Genomic DNA, 20,655 nt, shown 5'->3' with positions numbered 1-20,655 from the left:
TTCCTTGTTATATGATGTACACCGCGGAAAAAAATTAGTACACCGTTTTAGAGGTTTCCAATTCATTAAAAATTTATTTTTGTAAAATTACATATGGAGGAGATGAAATGATTCCATTTATAGATTAATAGCACAATCGGTTCTGTGGTATGAGGTATCAACCCATGCTGAAACACCCATATTAGGATGTTGTGTAGCCCCACAGGCGGTAATGAACGTGCAGACACTGATATCCAGACGATCATACAGATGGCTAATACTGTCCTGGGATACGTTTTGCCACGCCTGTTCGACCTATTCACGTAGTTACGTAAGAGCTGTTGGCTAACGAGCCACTTCTTGTCCCATTATATCCCACACGTGCTCGATTCGAGACAAGTGAGGATATAATGCTGGTCAGGTAAATTACTGCCCATCTTGCAGAGCACGCTGAGTTTGACGGGCAGTGTGTGGGTGAATACTATCGTGTTGGAACAACACATCACCTATCGTCTTGCAATAACTGCAAAACAACGGCTCTAACAACCTTCTGAACGTCACGAGCGCAGGTTAGCGTCCCTCAAGAAACACCAAAAGTGAACGAGAGTTGTAGTTTATCGCAGCCCAGACCATAAGGCCTGCAGAGGGGCCAGTGTGTCTTGGATGAATGCACTCAACAAGACAGCGCTCGAGAGATCGACGTCATATGCACAAACGACCACCATTTGCTTGCAGGCAGAATCTGCTTTTATCGTCGAAGACTACGGCGCGCCATTCCATAGCCCAAGAAATCCTCTGACGGAGCCAGTCGAGCTGTGCGCATCGAATCTGTCACGTGAGTGGAAGACGGGCTAGAGGTGTGCGTGTCCGCAGTCCCACTGCTAATGAGCGGTTTGCAACAGATCGCGTTGACACATCTGTGCTCACAAGTATTTTAAGCTGTTCTGTGGTAGCTGTACGATCTGCCAGGCTCCCCTTACAACGTCTACATCTACATACATACTCCGCAATCCACCATACGGTGCGTGGTGGAGGGTACCTCGTACCACAACTAGCATCTTCTATCCCTGTTCCACTCCCAAACAGAACGAGGGGAAAATGACTGCCTATGTGCCTCTGTACGAGCCCTAATCTCTCTTATCTTATCTTTGTGGTCTTTCCGCGAAATATAAGTTGGCGGCAGTAAAATTGTACTGCAGTCAGCCTCAAATGCTGGTTCTCTAGATTTCCTCAGTAGCGATTCCCGAAAAGAACGCCTCCTTTCCTCCAGAGACTCCCACTCGAGTTCCTGAAGCATTTCCGTAACACTCGCGTGATGATCAAACCTACCAGTAACAAATCTAGCAGCCCGCCTCTGAATTGCTTCTATGTCCTACCTCAATCCAACTTGATAGGGTTCCCAAACGCTCGAGCAGTACTCAAGAATAGGTCGTGTTAGTGTTTCATAAGCGGTCTCCTTTACAGATGAACCACATCTTCCCAAAATTCTACCAATGTACCGAATACGACTTTCCGCCTTCCCCACAACTGCCATTACATGCTTGTCCCACTTCATATCGCTCTGCAATGTTACGCCCAAATATTTAATCGACGTGGCTATGTCAAGCGCTACACTACAAATGGAATACCCAAATATTACGGGCTTCTTTTTCCTATTCATCTGCATTAATTTACATTTATCTACATTTAGAGTTAGCTGCCATTCTTTACACCAATCACAAATCCTGTCCAAATCATCTTGTATCCTCCTACAGTCACTCAACGACGACACTTTCCCGTACACCACAGCATCATCAGCAAACAGCCGCACATTGCTATTCACTCTATCCAAAAGATCATTTATGTAGATAGAAAACAACAGCGGACGTACCACACTTCCCTGGGGCACTCCAGATGATACCCTCACCTCCGATGAACACTCACCATCGAGGACAACACACTGGCTTCTGTTACTTAAGAAGTCTTCGAGCCACCCACATATTTGGGAACCAATCCCATATGCTTGTACCTTAGTTAGGAGTCTGCAGTGGGGAACCGAGTCAAACGCTTTCCGGAAGTCAAGGAATATGGCATCCGTCTGATACCCTTCATCCATGGTTCGTAAGATATCATGTGAAAAAAGGGCGAGTGGCGTTTCACAGGAGCGATGCTTTCTAAAGCCGTGCTGATGCATGGACAGCAACTCCTCTGTCTCAAGGAAATTCATTATATTCGAACTGAGAAAATGTTCGAGAATCCTGCAACAAACCGATGTTAAGGATATTGATCTGTAATTTTGAGGACCCGTCCTTCTACCCTTCTTATATACAGGCGTCACCTGCGCTTTTCTCCAGTCGCTCGGGACTTTACGTTGGGCAAGAGATTCGCGATAAATGCAAGCTAAGTACGGAGCCAATGCAGTAGAGTCCTCTCTGTAGAACCGAATTGGAATCCCATCAGGAACTGGCGATTTATTTATTTTCAACCCATTCAGCTGCTTCACAACCCCAGGAATGTCTATCACTATGTCCTCCATACGGGAATCTGTACGAGACTCAAACGGCGGTATGTTTGTACGATCCTCCTACGTGAAAGATTTCTCAAATGCTAAATTTAAAATTTCACCTTTCGTTTTGCTGTCTTCTGTTGCCAGGCCAGACTGATCAGTGAGTGACTGGATGGGAGCCTTCGACCCGCTTACCGATTTTACGTAAGACCAGAATTTCCATGGGTTTTCAGCAAGATCTTACAACACGACAATCCTGGCGGGCGTCTGTGCTACGTGGACGTCCAGAACCTCGTCTATGGGTGTGAGAATGTTCACGTGACCTCTGACACCGGCATCTTTGCACAACTGACGCAGCACGTCCTAATTGTGCAGCAGTTCTGCGGAAGGACCTTCCCACTACTCGGACGGCTACAATTTGACACCTTTAATACTCGCTCAACTGGCTGTAGGAAGCCCAAGTGCCTCTCCGCGGCATGGTTGCCTGCTTGATTCACTACTCGACACATAATTCGCGCCTTCATCCCACACTGCCCACTGCAATTGCAATGCTGCAGCCTTTTTTCGTAACTCTTCATACTTCTAGGGCAATTTTTTCACGTGCATGATAATCAAGTAGTAGACGAACAACTTTCTTAAGAGCTTGCATGTTACTCTACTGTGTGTATGTGGAACAGAAGGAAATTATTGAATTCACATTTAAATCACTACTCATAACTGATTTGTTTTAAAATTTAAAGGAGAGTTTGCATTCAAAAATTTTATTTTTATAATATGAAATTTTTATCCTAATAAAAAACTTGCCTGAAGCGTGGTTACCTTCCTACCCTCCCCGCACCTGAATATTTTTCTTTTTATTTTACTTTTGAAATGTCAATAAATATTGTTAAAGAGCTCTATACTTACGTGTGTCCAAAATCTTCAGTACTGTTCACCTTCTGCAGCTATAGCATTGACATATGCACACAAATAATGAATCCCCATAATCAACAGAATTATAACATATCTGCTGTGTAAGTTGATAGTCTTCGTTACTATCATCTCTATTATTACGAATATTTTGTGCATATAATAAGTACTTGTTTTCTCTGTTACAGGTTGCGCGTGGTGTTTACATTTATTTCCTGGCAAAACTGACAGAACTCCTTGATACAGTAAGTGTCACTCGCATAGACCACACAAATTACTTCACGTAAAAGTGATTTGTGCATATGAAGAGTTTTGATCTGAAGAAAACATTGACTCACATTATACTCAGCTACTTCTAAGGTTTTAAACATCGCATGATTCAGAAAAAATTTTAATGTATTGCGACAACCGACATACTCGAGCACATTATGACCTGATCTACGAGAAGAGCGCGTCAAGTGCCATAACCCGATCTCCCAGAAACTTCGCTCAATGGAAGAGAACTCATAAGGGTCAAAATTATCGATGTACTGTGTATGCCTTTTAGCAAATATGTCGCAAAATTATTGTTATTGCGTGAAATCTTCAGCAGTGTTAACGACGTTTATTTCTCGAATGAGATTCATTCAACAAAATGTCGCTGTGGCAAATCTGCCTTTTCGCGATTCTCGTGGTGTTCGAAATTTCTATGTTTCGAATGTTTCAAGATATATATCATCCAAGGGAATACACCGAATCTCCCTTAAGAATAAAATATAAGAATGAAATATAAGAATTTCAGCTTTTAAGATGATTGTAACCCTGAAAGTACCATGCACACACATATAATATAAACTAAATGGATGACTCTTATAGTCAACCCAAGTTCTAATTTTACAATTAATAAAACGCCCTTGTATCCTGTAGCTTGATAAAAAAACATTCAGTCTTCTGTAGACATGGTTAGGTACATGAAAAAAATAAAATAAAAAAATATCGGGTTTCGAACACAGAGTGCAAAAGTGAGATGCTACGACGCTAACCACTGTCACCATTTTTTTTTTTTTTGCGTTTTTCCATTTCTTAGGTAATTTTTTTCGTCGCTCTTCCGACTTCATTAAGCAATAAAGATAAACGGCGAACTAAATTTAAGCACTTATTAATCTTGATTGAATAAAATGTATTTCTTCTCACCTGAAAAAAATCCTTTGTTCTGGACGTTATGGAGAAAAGTAACTGTATCTGTATTAAAAGAAATTTTTCTTCTAATTAGAAAAGATGGTCTTCTGTTGCTGTAGGTTCATTTTCCAAATCATTAAAGGTCAATCGCGTATTTCTATTGCTACTTACACACCTGTACACCTGTATCACTTACATAAAATAGCTACAGCGTTGAAGGGAGTCTTCTCTAGAGTATGCTGTCACATTGTGTCGATTACCTATTAACTGGAGTAATGAAGAGCACTTGTGGGAATCGCCTGATCATGGTATGCAGCATGTTGCCATATGTTTTCCGATAGCTGCCATCTTGCGGAATCTAACAATATTCTCCTTCAGTATAGGACAAATATTCGGAGAACATAGCATCTGGGCTTTATGTCCTGTCATCCATAGTGCCGCATTTTGTTTAGTAATTGGGTATTGCTTGCGGTCAGTCCGCATCAGTTCACGAACGTTCAGATAGCGTGCGTTCGTCGTTTCCATAACGGCTTGTCGCTGGCTGAGAAAGTTCCGTTTGTCCTGTGCTGCTCAGCAAACAAATTTATGCGCGAGCTGGTCAATGTTTCCGGATTTGTGGCAGGTGTCTGTTGCACTGAGGTGGATTCGGTGCAGTTTGTCGGTGGTAGGGATTTTGTGTTTGACAATCAGATACCACCGTGAGCGAATCCATGCAGGCAGGAATGGCTGGTGAATATTTCGACACAGTACGGTCCAGCTCGCCAATGGATCCGTTTCTTCAATGAGGTTCACACGTGCGGTCTTTGTCATGATCTGTATATTGTCTTGTTAAGGAGCTGGGAGGTGTTTGGGATACTGGCGCACATATAACTAAATTCAAGAAAATCTTTCTGAATATGTTAGTATTCCGGAGGAATCATCGGTAGTTGTATCGATGGCGCTAGGCTCATTGCAAAGACGCATGCGCCCTGAGGCTGCATTTCTTTTCCCATTCGGGTGATCAGGAGCGTGGCACATTTGTGTCGGACGCTGATGAACCCAAGGCGGCCCCGTGAGTGAGGCAGGATGAGTGCCACGAACTGTAAGTTATAGATTTGCCAAGCAGTAAAAACCAGCTGAATGCCGGCTGAATTCTCGCTGCCAAATATTCAGAGACCGGAAGTACTTTGGCCATGTAGTACATTTTGCTTGCGAGGGATAGATGATTTGTTTGCGTCTTTCGCAGGAGGTTCGGGTGTCTATCTAAGTGCGAAGTCAGTGTGGCCTTGATGCGGTTCATGAGGTCCGCCCAGTTCTTAGTTATCATGTAGCCAGGTGTGGTCTCCTAGTACATGCCCAGAGAACGACGCGAGGCCTGTTGCTCGGACCATGTTACTACAGGAATTTCAAATGTTCAAACGTGTGTGAATTCCTAAGGGAAAAAACTGCTGTGGTCATCGGTACCAAGACTAACACACTCCTTAAACTACACTCCTGGCCATTAAAATTGCTACACCAAGAAGAAGTGCAGATGATAAACGGGTATTCATTGCACAAATATATTATACTAGAAATGACATGTGATTACATTTTCACGCAATTTGGGTGCATAGATCCTGACTAATCAGTACCCAGAACAACCACCTCTGACCATAATAACGGCCTTGATAGGCCTGGGCATTGAGTCAAACCGAGCTTGGATGGCGTGTACAGGTACAGTTGCCCATGCAGCTTTAACACGATACCACAGTTCATCAAGAGTAGTGACTGGCGTATTGTGACGAGCCAGTTACTCGGTCACCATTGACCAGACGTTTTCAATAGGTGAGAGATCTGGAGAATGTGCTGGCCAGGGCAGCAGTCGAACATTTTCTGTATCCACAAAGGCCCGTACAGGACCTGCAACATGAGGTCGTGCATTATCCTGCTGAAATGTAGGGTTTCGCAGAGATCGAATGGACGGTATAGCCACGGGTCGTAACACATCTGAAATGTAACGTCCACTGTTCAAAGTGTCGTCAGTGCGAACAAGAGGTGACCGAGACGTGTAACCAATGGCACCCCGTACCATCACGCCGGGTGATACGCCAGTATGGCGATGAGGAATACACGCTTCCAATGTGCGTTCACCGCGATGTCGCCAAACACGGATGCGACAATTATGATGCTGTAAACAGAACCTGGATTTATCTGAAAAAATGACGTTTGGCCATTCGTGCACCCAGGTTCGTCGTTGAGTACACCATCGCAGGCTCTCCTGTCTGTGATGCAGCGCCGAGGCTAACAGCAGCCATGGTCTCCGAGCTGATAGTCTATGCTGCTGCAAACGTCGTCGAACTTTTCGTGCAGATGGTTGTTGTCTTGCTAACGTCCCCATCTGGTGACTCAGGGATCGAGACGTGGCTGCACGATCCGTTACAGCCATGCGGATAAGATGCCTGTCATCTCGACTGCTAGTGATACGAGGCCGTTGGGATCCAGCATGGCATTCCGTATTACCCTCCCGAACCCACCGATTCCATATTCTGCTAACAGTTATTGGATCTCGACCAACGCGAGCAGCAATGTCGCGATACGATAAACCGCAATCGCGATATGCTACAATCCGACCTTTATCAAAATCGGAAACGTGGTGGTACGCATTTCTGCTCCTTACACGAGGCATCACAACAACGTTTCGTCAGGCAACGCCGGTCAACTGCTGTATATGTATGAGAAATCGGTTGGAAACTTTCCTCGTGCCAGCACGTTGTAGGTGTCGCCACCGGCGCCAACCTTGTGTGAATGCTCTGAAAACTAATCATTTGCATATCACAGCATCTTCTTCCTGTCGGTTAAATTTCGCGTCTGTAGCACGTCACCTTCGTGGTGTAGCAATTTTAATGGCCACTAGTATAACTTATGCTAAGAACAAAACACACACCAATGCCCGAGGGAGGACTCGAACCTCCAGCGGTAAGGGCCGCGCAGTCCGTTACATGGCGCCTCAAACCACGCGGCTCAGGAATTTCGCCAAAGCCGACAATGAGGGGAAATATGGTCGTCTTCATGTAGATGTTCAATACGCCTTCCAGGGGGCCATAGCTCGATGGGAAGACTCCACAGATACGAAGTCTGTGTATGCTGTGCAGCAGATTCGCGTGTTCTGAACCACTAGTCCTATAATTCTGTTTGCAATGAGATGTAGTAGGGGTTCAGTGCCTATGACATACAGAGCATCGACAGTGGGCATCCTTGGCGGACAGATCGACAAATGCGGAGAGATTTTGTGAGGTGACCATGGATTAAAATCCGAGAGGAAGCATGTAATAACATACTGCGCAGGACTGTTGTAATACGATCGCCATATCCCATCGTCTTTAGTGTTTCAATTAAAAACTCATGGCCCACAGGATCAAACGCTTTCGAAAATTCTAAAATTATAACTGCTCCATTAGTCCTAGCCGCTGCAGCGGAACATATCACGTCCCGTAGTCCATATGCTGCAGTAAGAATGCTTCTACGGGGGATGGCACAATGTTAGTAGCTGTCTAAGGTCTGCTCCCAGAGTGATTCCATGCGAATCTTGGTCGCGCGTGTAATGATTTTGAAATTTGCATTAAGTAACGTGACAGGCCGCAAGCTGCATACATGCGCGCTCCGACCAGATTTTGGGAGAAGAACTACGAGGGTTGTGCAGCAAGTAATGTACCGCAGTTTCTCTTCGACAATTCTTTATTGAACATAATGGGAATTACACACACGAAAGACTGGTGTTTTATCTACACACCCAATTTTCCACGTTATCTCCTCCCATTCTATGGCCTTCCTCCAACGCAAAACAAGGGCGTTTACGCCCTGTCAGTACCAATCCTTGTCCTTGTGGCGGAGCCAGTGCTTCACTGTGTGAATCACCACCTCATCGTCCTCAAAATGTCTTCCACGAATGGCATCCTTTAATGGCCCAAACAAGTGGAAGTCCGTGGGGTCTAGGTGAGGTGTGTCAGGTGTGACAGCCGTGGATGGTCCCCCCGACCGCTGCAAATCGTGGAGCTCAGCCGAACCGCCTTCTGATGACCTCACCCTCCGTGCGCAGCGACTAACTGTACTTCTATCGAAAGCAGATGCTCCACAGACTTGGCACAAACTTTTGCGAATATTCCCCACAGTTTCTTTCTCTGCAGTGAGAAATTCCATGACGGCACGTTGTTTGTAACGTGCATCCCTACAAACGCCATTTTGAAACTGTCCTGCAGCTACGCTATCTGTCGGAAGTGACTGAAACTTGGCGCGCTCGCTCAGGAGACGTCAAATAACACATACGTAACGTTTGGCATTCGTAGCATTGCTTTCGGCTGGGAAAAAAAATGTGGCGCATTACTTTTTGGGCAACCCTTGTACTATCCCTTCTTTCAGAGTGTCAGGTACTGTTACGCCTCGCCACATGTCGTTAGCAACAGCTTGAAGAGGCTCTTTCAGCAAGTCCCAACAGCATTTGTAGAATTCTGCTACGTGGCCATCAGACCCTGGCGACTTTTGCTTGGCAGCGTGGAAGACTGCTTCCTCAATTTGATCGATCGTGAATGGGGCTTCCAGTGTAACGCTATCCACATATCGGAACTGTTCTTGGATGGCGTTTAGCACTACGTGACAGGCCTGATCTCCGACATTTTGTCTTTCATATAGGGTACTATAACATGTGTAGACACAGTCCGTAATCCCCCGCTGGGTATCTACTCGCTGGCCAGAGTCATTCACAATTTGAGTAATTAGCGTTCTGTTGGCGTGCATACACAAAATATGGAACCCAGTCTCCGGCCGCTACATCTTTTGGCCGGGACTGAACAAAGACACCAGAAAACTGCATTCGCCGTATGTCAGTGATTTAAACTTTAAAATACTTGAGTTTTGCTACGTCTATGATATTAGTTCCTTGTAAAGGTCCCTGATACATCGATAGTAAAACTCTATCCTCGATTCTTGCCATAATCGTTTCCGTCGAGCGTACTGTTTCGCTATTGACAGAAGCATAGGCCTTGCTTAGCGAATCCACCATGTCAGAGCGTAGGATCGATGTGTCTTTATAGAAAAATTTGATCCGAGTTGAGTCTTATCTCATTTCTGAGCTCGAGGTCCTGCAGGGGGCTAGTAGTCAGCTTCCAATAGCCGAAACCACAAGAGGCCAGTTGTCGTTCAAGACTGACAAAACAGAAATAGGCACAGTGGTCAGAAAACTGACTGGCGCTGTGTCATGCGGTTGCACAGTGGGAGAGACGTATCCTATCCAGCCTGCTTGCTGCACAGTGGGACACAGAGGTAAATGCGACGCGGGGGCCGTGTAACTCCCGGTCGTGCCTAATGGGGCATAGAGTTTTATTATCTGTGTTCCGTTGACGGTAAATGAGATGCCTTGACCACTAAGAAGACGCTGGACGTTAGTGAAAGGAATGCTGTCGCATCTGATATAGCGGGTGGATCTTCTTCCATGGCTGTAGCGCCAGCAGTGGCACCAGCTGTATATTCGGACGCGGGTGCAACACCCTTAATGGATGCGACCGTTTTCAGTGAAGTAGGCTTTAGTTGTTCAGCTGTCTTCTGCGCCCCGGGATACTCGACAAGGATTTTTCTTTTTTTCGGATGACAGATGTAAGATGTATCCCTTCCCTTTGCTATTGTTGCCCTTGTTACGTCGCTGTTTGGGTTCTATTTCGTCGTCGGACCACTGAGTAGAGATCGCAGAGGTAAAGACGGCACCGTCATTACTTCCAGCCGGAATTACACTGCTTGTTTCGGCGGGAATATCGACGCCTGAATGAGTGGCAAATGTAACCGTTTTGGCATAGAGGGTGTCTGCAGTAGGGCATGGGTGTCAACCATGCCTTCCACGTCGTGTGAGGGCGTCTGCTCTATCACTATAGCTCCCTCCGATTCACGAGTGTAAGGGGAAGTACGCCTCGGGTTGCTGAACGACAGCAGTGGGTTTCGCGTCAGCAGTTGTGCCGACAGTGTCAGCCAAAACATTGTGTGAGAGCGCGGCAACCCGGCTGTTTATCTGTTGGGGCAGCGGCTGGCTCGCTTCGCCGGGATATTGCGCCGGCCTACACTCTCTGCAGTTGACTGCAAGTGCTCAGTCGACCTGAAAAAAGAAGACCTGGGGAGCTGTTCACTGTACGATATGAATGTCCCCATGCCACCAACGGACAGATACAACGGTACATGCTTATTGTAGTCAAAACAAACATTCCTAACACCGCTGTCAACTTGGCAAGTGTAAGCAGACGACAACTTTTCACTATACTTCGTTCACCGTAAGAATAAAACCGATGTAAACAAACACAACCGCGATTATTGGTCAACAGCCGTAGCACACAAGCGCTGGTTTCGTTACGCTCTGGAAATAGGTCAAACTTGTGTATTAGATATCTTGTTACTTTGTCACTGTAAATGAAATTTTAAGATATTATAATGTAGTAACAGCCATTAAAGTTTTTCTTAACCATACATTAGCTATGTAGTTTTCATTTTAAAAATCGTGTAAGGTCACAGTCTCTGTAAACGCTGGTTGTGCTCTGATTGTCGCTCTGTTAATACGTGCTCTCCGTTTCGTTGTGGAACACGCGTGCGGGACACTGTTAAAAGACGGTGAGAAATAAGTTTTCCACAAGGTCAGACAGACAATCGGCTTTGAAGTTTTTCTAGAACTGGTTTTTCTAAATATAAAGTACTTCGGATACACGCCGGCATGGGCTCAGCGTGTTCGGTCAGAAAGCTGCCTCCCCCCCATATTAAAAGAGTAACTGGATCAACGATGAACTTGAACGGGTGTCAGACGACGTCCGTCTCGAACAAATGCAACGACCAACAACGAACAAAATGAGATTTCAAAATAAGAAAAAAAGATCGGTAGCGTTGGAGATTGGCAGTGGGTAATAAGTAGGTCACTGGTTCCAGTTTCGCTGTATCCGGCTTTTGTTATGTTCAGTTCGTATACGTACATGATAATGTGAAATTCATTAAAAATATGCTAATTAACACATACTTAATCATCACGTTTTATGAAAAATGCACGTTTTCTTGTTTCTCATAACACACTGCACGCAGAATTCCAGGTTTCACTGCAAATATAAACTCTTAATTATCGATATTTTGTAAAAGATTGTTAATAGAGATTGCTTAAGTTAAGGAAACATTACACAATTAAATTTTTGGAATAAAAACGAAAATCAAATACTCTTTAATTTGGGCTATGTACATTGTTTTATACTGTAGGTATGGTCGCAGATGAGCCAGAGTGGTATGCGTCGTAGATACATGGAAAACAATACTTATCACGGCATCGAGCACACCATACAAATGCTGCATTTTTGCAGTTCCTTCCGTATCATTGCAATATGAGCGCAACAGAATTGATCTGGAGCCAAGTTAAGTGACAAATCGCGAGAAATAACAAGATACTTAAGTCTGCAGGCGTACTGGAACGAATGCACTAGGCTTTGCCACACGTCACTGGCGAAATGCGAAACAGTATGTCACGAAAGAAGGGGAGAAAATGTGGCGCTTGGGTGACTTCGTTGACTCAGTTGTTGATCGCCTCGTTATGAACGTAGCAGATGACAGTTCCAGAACTGAAATGTATTCCTCGGATTCGGATATAGGAGTTCTGAGACTACCAGACGACTAACAGTACATATTACCTCCAGTGCCTCCAATATTTAACTATAAGGTGAAATCCCTGCAGTAAGCTCTTATGTCACACATAGTTCACTCAGAAAAACTACCCTGTGCTTGGTTAGGAATTTTCATCACACTTGTTTTAATTACAATACTATGTTAATTGAGAGCGACAGCGTGTCAGGTTTTCCGTCTGGTTTCCTAAGAAGCGTATTGGCCGAGTCTTGTCGTACATTATTTGATTGTCTTTGAAAATTAAATGACATTTACAGGTATATTGTTTCTCTCCTCGTCTCTATTTATGTCTTAACTGCAACTGTTCACATCACTGCAGGTTAGCAGGACCTCTTGGCTGGCCAGTGCTGTCCAATGTAATGAGCTGGTAAAGCTGTTGCCCCGTACCATCGTTAAGCCGATGTGCGCGTAAAGCATAGCGTGATACGTCTGTTTCTTATTGTACTTAACTATACCCAAGACAACTTTACGCTACACGTAAAACAAAATCCAGTGAGGTTCCAGCAAACGTAGAATACATAGTGTAATGTTTACATCAGGTTCATTCTTAAGATGAACACAATGCAGTGACGCTAAGAACGGTTCCACAGGGATGTAGCCATCGTGGCACATCGTCACTCGAAAATTCGAACGGCATATTGAATATGAGCACATTACGGATCCCACAGCCGGCATATACAAGTTCCACGTCACTAATCAGCTATAAAAATGTTTAAATTCTCGATTGCCAGCAGTGGAAGTTACAATTTTTTCACATAACACTGAAGTTTTCCGTCCTATAAAGAGAGAGTCCAATATGAAATCCAATTGAAACCTCATGTTATCTTCGTGAGCAAACTTAAGTTTCTCACGCACCCATTTGTGAATATCTAAAGCAGTAGGACGCGGAGAGTTCCGATCGTTGATGGACTGACTGCAACCTGTTCTATTTAAGTTCCACATGTTACCTGCAGAACGTTGTTAAGACAAACACGAAATCATGAATCTCACACGAGACTGCAACACACGACGGTCGTGGCGGTGGACGATGAGCGCTGCCGCACGTCCGTTCGTTGTCACTGCTGCCACTCGACTAACACATACATTGAAAACTTTGATTGTCGTCCTCCCAGAAATGGTCGAGTATCTATGGATAAGCAGAGACACGTGCTCGCTTAGCTTTACTCCTCTTCCACTGAGTGAAGTTTGTGGCAAATCGGGTAATGGCATGCCTTGGTCCATCATTCTAGGTACCAAAAGCGCCCATACAATAGAGTGGATGTCAAACTGGGGGGGGGGGGGGGGGGGGGGGGGTGGTTATGAAGTATTCTTAATATTTTAGAAGACGAAAGGCGACTTGTAAGTAGCCGTAAAAAAGTTCCAGTTCCGACCCTGTTAAAAATTTGCATAATAAAGACTTTTAAACAATATTCTTGAATTAAATACCTCTGATTACACTATTGTGTAATATACAGTATTTATGTGATCTTAAGTGTACCCTGCATCACATATAGCGGAAGAAAGGAATGTTGAAACGGTGAAACATTGTACTTGGCTACTTGATTTGTTCCACAAATATTAACGTGAAAATCCGGTGAATATAATTAAATTAGTGAAAAGAAGTGATAAATAATATCAACAAATCGGTGTGTTAGAAAGTGTATTTTTTTGTATGTAATGAAACAAAACATTACAATCATGAGATTGTGCGTGCAGCAACCACATCGTATTGTGATCGAACAAAAAAGGGACAGGAATAATAATCTTGACAAGTGCTATTGCAGCAAATAAGTCGCAAAAGGTGTGATATGTATGAAATGCAAAGTGGTACACCATTACAGTTGTGCTGACGCTAGTCCAAGCTAAGAAATATGGTTCTGGCTACATTTTTATGGAAAGTAATTAAGCCTAAAGTCAGACAAAAATGAACTTTTCCCATAGTTAGGCCTACTCAATGAGATAAAGAGCGTATAAGACAAATATGACACGATGGTGAAGAAAAACCGAAATCTAAACGCAGAAGTCGAAAGTTTAAAAGTATCCGCCCTCATCATACCTAAGGAAACGGCAAGAACATCCAAATTGAGCCTTGGTAAACTTGAAGCCTGCAGAGAAGACACATTGTAAAGATCCCGACTATTGACAGATTCCAAATACAAAGTGTGCATGACGAGTAGAAAAAGAGATAAATGAAAATTCAGACAAAAAAAAAGTTCTTCTACAAACTGATAGTAGTGTGGACCAGTAACATATAAAGAAAATTATAGCAAGATGAAAGTAGGCCAAAACATCGTGAAATCAAAAAGAAGTGCAAAAATATCCTACAAAAAAGTTGTGAGAACAATATATGCAGACAGCCATGGCAGAAAATTTGGCGAAACTTGAATGTATAAGCAAAACGTTAAAGCTACGAGTTATGTAAAACCAGGAGCTCCCATGGGCGAAGTAGTAAAAAGCTGCTCCTTTAATGATCCAGGAACTCTGTGCATTTTGTTAATAGCAGGATCAAATGACACCTACCGAAATGAACTCAAATGAAGCCATTCATATATGAGACACTGTGTGGTCTACATAAACATCAAGTAGTTGTTGTGGTCATTCCTACAAGATGAAGAAATAAAGACAGCAAATAATACACACAGAAAAATTGGCCGGGACTTCCTTGCAATAGATGATACGGACAGAGAATATTATACAACACGTTGCATGCACGTAAATGGAAACGGCAAATTTTTCAAAAGTCAATAATTGCGCATTTAATAAACAGTGGTCATTCTGTGTCTCAGTATACCTAGACATTATATCAAACTACCGTAAAGACTCTAGAATGGAAGAAACTGAGAACTACAACACTTAGTCGAATGGCCGCAACTCCATACACACGAGCGAGCAGATTACTCGCAGGTGCCAAAAGTGAACACAGAAGAATCATCAGCTGTAGCAGCCAGACAAGGGCACCCACTGAGACAAAGAATGCTGGTAGCATCAGTAACAGCAACCACACAACAGAGGTGCCTGAGGCCTGGGAGATCTGCAGCAACAGCAACAGCAGTAGAAGCATTCAGTCAGGGTAGGTGCCTGAGACCTAAGAGTCCTGCTGCATTAAGTGAGGATTTTTTATAGCATCGAGCAAGCAGAGGAAGACGTCAGAAAGTCTGTAAGTAAAAATACTCGTCTCAGTTGCCAGAGTAAATATATTGCCAAAAATTTGAATTCTGTACAAAGAGATGAGTCAGTTGTAGTACCCAACCTGAAAAAAAAATCAATACAGTCTAACTGAAGCACGGGGAGCTAGTGAAATGCTTACTGCATCACAAAAAGGGGCCTCATTAAAAGGCCGGCTGGGGTGGCCGAGCGGTTCTATGCGCTACAGTCTGGAACCGCGCGACCGCTACAGTCACAAGTTCGAATCCTGCCTCTGGTATAGATGTGTGTGATCTCCTTAGGTTAGTTAGGTTTAAGTAGTTCTAACTTCTAGGGGACTGATGACCTCAGAAGTTAAGGCCCATAGTGCTCAGAGCCATTTGAATCATTTTGAACCTCATTAAAATTAAAAACAACGGCTACAATACTTCACCAGAATGTACAGTACATAACAACACACCGGATGACTTATAGGTAATATTGCAGGAATATGAACCAAACGTTCTAGTAGATACTGAATATGGGCTAAAAGAAAATGTGACTGAGATCCACAACATGAAAAATTATGCAGATGTAACTAGTTTTTGTAGAACATTGTGGAAGGTGATGGGGTTGCCATTTTCTCTAGCTACAAATCGACTAAAGTCATACAAATCACCACAAAACACAGTAGACAAATTAACTTTAAAGCTATTGCAGTGATAATAAAAATTACAGGAAAGTCATGCTGTGTTTTAGGTCTGTACCAATCACCAAATGGTAAAATAAAAAGCATTCTTTGAACAACTAGAAGGCACAATCCAAGAACTTAAAAAAATATGCTAGTTTAATAATTAATGGGGATGTGAACATACCAGGCAAAATACAGAAAACTCTAAGACACTGACGGACTTACTGCATACTCCCAACCTAAGAATAAAAATAGATAAGCTCATCAGAGTAACTAACTTGAAACTACTATTGGTCATATAATAACAAATATCCAGGTAATAAACTCCACACTAGCAGACCATTTTGCCAGCATGATAGACATTAACATGAAGAAGTGAACAGAAGATACAGGAGCAAAAGAGGTAGATAAACACAGAAAACTTCATTCAGCTGAAAAAGATAGTAATGACAGAACAATGGGAAGCAGTGTATGAAGACAATGATGCAAATGCTAAATGGAATCAGTTTTTATCATCATTTAATTGGTGTTATAATCTTACACATCTTGTCAGCAAAAGGCTAGTAAACAAATACCAAAAACGAAAAACTGGGTGACTAGACATGTACTCCATGCAAGAAATAAACAAACACTGAGGTGTATAATACTTTATAGAGAATAAAAAGCAAAGAGTATTGCAGATCCATCAGAGAAACAAAGACATTGTTCATTAAGACAGCTGTAGATAAAGTAGAGAATTATGTAAAAGCATTATGGTCCTTCATAAATGAAGAAAAAGGAAAAGTAACAAAACTGACATAGGACATTTGGCCACTGAAAGGTGGCAAAAGTTATCTAGATCCTCTAGAAACAGCGAAAACCTTTAATAGATATTATATAACTGTAACAGATGAACTGAAAAAAAGTAAAATAAAACAGTCAAAGAAAGTACAATGCCAGAAATCCCACATATAAACCATAGCAGTGCTTTCATCCCAGAAACTGGTACAAACGTTTCAACACTAATAAAGAAACTAAAGGTCAAGCATCCATTAGGCTCATATGGGGTTACAATGTACCTCATAGAAGAATGTAGGGTAAGGATGATGAAACCCTTAACACATGCACTGAATGCTGCAGTAGAGGACTGTACATTTCCAGATACACTAAGAACAAGCAAAGTAAAGCCAGTTTTTAATAAAGGGGATAGAGGTGAATTTGGAAACTACAGACCAATTGCATTGATCTCAGGTTTTGGTAAAATATATGACATGTTAATAAAGAATAGAATTGTAAGTTTTATAAACAAATTTCAAATACTACACCCATCACAATGGTAACATGGTTTCAGAGAAGACAAATCAACAATAACTGCATCAACAGATTTAGTTGAGCATATTCTGAGTTTGCTTGACAGGCAACAGAAGACTTGTGGGATCTTCATGGAACTATCTATAGCATTTAACTGTGTAAATCATTCCAGGTTAACTCTGTCAGCATCGGATTTGAGGTAAGTGTTATGACATAGTCAAATAGGAACCAGTGCACAGAAATAAATCATAATAGTGATTGAAATGTAATTAATTACAGATCTCAATTATAAACTGTCAGGCATAGAGTGCCACAAGGTTCTGTGCTCAGTCCAATACGGTTTATTCTCTATGTAAATGACTTCCCAGAATATATCAAACAGGAACTTACAGTGTATGCTGATGACACTGCAGTTGTATGAGCAACTGATACAAAGGAGGAGCTTGAAAAGAAAACACTCACAAATATTGAAACTGCAAATAAATATCTAATACTAAACAATTTTTTTATAAATCAATCTAAAACAATGTGTTTAGTGTTCCAAACCAAACAGGGTGAAAAGTATAATATGATATTAAATTAAATAGTGAGACGATTGAAGATGTAAGCAGTACAAAATTCTTAGGAACTATTACAGATAAGCATTCACCATGGAGGGAGCACATAGATTTTCTGTGTAACAAGAGATACACAGAAATCTTCATCGTGCACAAAATGGCAAGAGTTATAGATGATGAAGTACTCAGGGCATTTTACTATGGACTTGCATTCCCACATCTGTCCTACTCAGTTCATATATGAGGAAATGAACAAGATAACTACTTAAAAAGAACAAGAGATGTGAAGCCAAAGTACCATCCAGACAAACTTGCAGACAAGCTTTTGTACACTGCAGTGTACTTACTGCAGATATAACATAATATTGTAGCTATGGGAATAAGTTATAAACCCCACATAAATAAAGGCATACATTACCATGCAACAAGAGAAAAGGATAATTATCACACAAGACAGAGAAATCTGAAAATGACAATGAGTGTTCCTGATGAAACAGGCAAAATGTTTTTCAGCAAGCTTGCAAAATAAGTTAAGGAATTAAATGAATTAAATTTATTTAAACATTTAAAAGCTTATCATACAGAGAAATCTGTGAATGGTATGAGTCAATATTAAATGTCAGATTAAGTGTTAACTGTTGTACTGTAACAGAAAATATGTAATAGCCTCATCTGTACCAATAAAAGGTAATCCTGTTTTCTTTGCTCTACATTTATTGTATATATAAAATTGTCTGATGCATCCTGTATTCTCAGCTGAAAATTATTAGCTAGAGTCCATGGTCAAAGAATAAATGAATAAATTTATAGAATGTCATGGTTTTCTTCCCAGGTTTTCTTCGTGCTACGAAAAAAAGACCGTCAGATCACTTTTTTGCACATGTATCACCACACTGTGATGCCAATGGTGTCATGGGGAGCCACAAAATACTACCCTGGAGGCCATGGAACGTTCATTGGAGTGATAAATTCTTTTGTGCACATAATTATGTACTTCTACTACATGATGGCAGCTATGGGACCACAGTTCCAGAAGTATCTGTGGTGGAAGAAGTACATCACTACATTGCAGATGGTGTGTTATAATTCTATTAAACTTCTTTTGTCTATTCTTGATAAATTTAGAATTTTAAAGAGAATAGCATAAACAAATTACTGCAACATCTGAAGTTCTTATTACTAGTTGTCCTAAATGTACACTGTGGTCCTAGAGGAAGGTAGGACACCTGCTAGTTTACTATTTCTTTCAGTGAGTCAAAAACACATGCAGTCTGTATGTTCCCAATAAAAAAAACTCACTACTCATCCTTCTCACAGGTAAGTAAAAGGAAAACAAGTTAGTTATCTTTCATAAGCTGTATTTGTACTTGCATAACTTGTGAGTCTCAGCCCATATGTTGCAGTTGCTTAGTTTCTAGACAGGTTTCATTGTTAGTTTAAAGCCCAGAAAACTAGAGCTATTGTGAGGAAGTTAAATAGTGAAAATATAGATTACTTTTGTTCTCTCTTGAGAAGAGAAATCTGGACTGATGTTTACAGTTCAAATAACACAGGTGACAAGTTTGATAAATTTATAGCCACATGCAAACATTTTTTTGAAATAGCCTTTCCTAAACAAACATCACTTATAAATTCTGTGCACAAACCAAATAAATGGGTCACAACAGGAATAAAAATATCATGCCAGAATAAAAGGAACTTATATGAATACTCAAATCAAACCACAAATCCTGTATTTATCAACTACTTTAAACAATATAAACAAATACTTAGACAAGTTATAACAAAAGCAAAGAAATTGGAAAATGGCAAACAAATAAAAAATGCCAGGAATAAGACTAAAGCAACCTGGAGTATCATAAAAAGAGAAAGAGGTACTACATCATTAGCCCACAAAAATATAGAACTTCATGAAAACAACAATAAAATAATCAACCCCACAGTGGTGGATAATAAATTTAACAACTATTTTTCTAATGTAGTACACCACCTGATTACCAAACATCACAACTCACAACCAGACAGCAATACACTCCAGTCAGATACAAAAATTCATGTCTCCAACAACACCTGAGGAATTATCTGTCATTATAAAAAGGTTACCCACTAAGTATTCAGCGGGTACTGATGAAATACCAGATATTATCATCAAAGCAAGTGTAACATCTATCGTAGAACTATTAATGGATATTTTCAATTCATCATTCTTGAGTGGTATATTCCCAAAAAATCTGAAAATGGCAAAAGTGACACCACTGTACAAGAAAGGGGACAAACATGAAGCTGCAAACTATAGACCAGTATCAGTATTGCCAGGCTTTGGTAAAATTCTTGAAAAACTATTTCTTAGAAGGCCGACAGCCTTTCTAAATAAAGAAAACATAATAAGTGATGCGCAACACCAGATCAACACAGTCAGCTATTTATACCTTCTTAAATGAAATTCTAACTGCAGTAGATAATAAGCAACATGTGTCTGGCATATTTCTTGACCTTAGTAAAGCCTTCGATGTAACTGATCATAATACTCTGTTGCAGAAGCTAGGTAATTATGGAATACGAGGCATGCCAAACAAGTGGATACATTCCTACCTACATTACCGTTAACAGATCCCTCAAATAAAATACAAAGACATAAAAACACAAAAAAATTGTAATTTTTACAGTAATGCACAAAACATTACATATGGAGTCCTTGGGCCAATTCTTTTCAGTCTTTATGTTAATGATTTGTCAGAAAAAATAACTAAAGGGACAACAGTAATTTTTGCAGATAACACAAATATCCTAATCAAATCATGTGATGAGGAAAGCCTACAAAAAACAGCTACAGGTATAAT

At 41.5% G+C, this 20,655-nt stretch overlaps 1 protein-coding gene across 1 annotated transcript in view; it reads left to right on the top strand.

Annotated features, from left to right (window-relative positions):
- Positions 1 to 20,655, top strand: part of LOC126249664 (elongation of very long chain fatty acids protein AAEL008004) — a 283,854-nt gene that overhangs the window by 241,245 nt on the left and 21,954 nt on the right. The window contains exons 5-6 of the mRNA XM_049951344.1: positions 3,562 to 3,618; positions 18,648 to 18,890. Of these exons, the coding sequence (XP_049807301.1) occupies positions 3,562 to 3,618; positions 18,648 to 18,890 (300 nt within the window). The remainder of the gene's footprint in view (positions 1 to 3,561; positions 3,619 to 18,647; positions 18,891 to 20,655) is intronic.

The sequence above is a fragment of the Schistocerca nitens genome, chromosome 3, assembly GCF_023898315.1.
Source record: "Schistocerca nitens isolate TAMUIC-IGC-003100 chromosome 3, iqSchNite1.1, whole genome shotgun sequence".
In the NCBI taxonomy this organism is placed as follows: Eukaryota; Metazoa; Arthropoda; class Insecta; order Orthoptera; family Acrididae; genus Schistocerca; species Schistocerca nitens.
The sequence above is the reverse complement of the archived record's forward strand: the minus strand, read 5'-3'. Positions and strand labels throughout refer to the sequence as shown.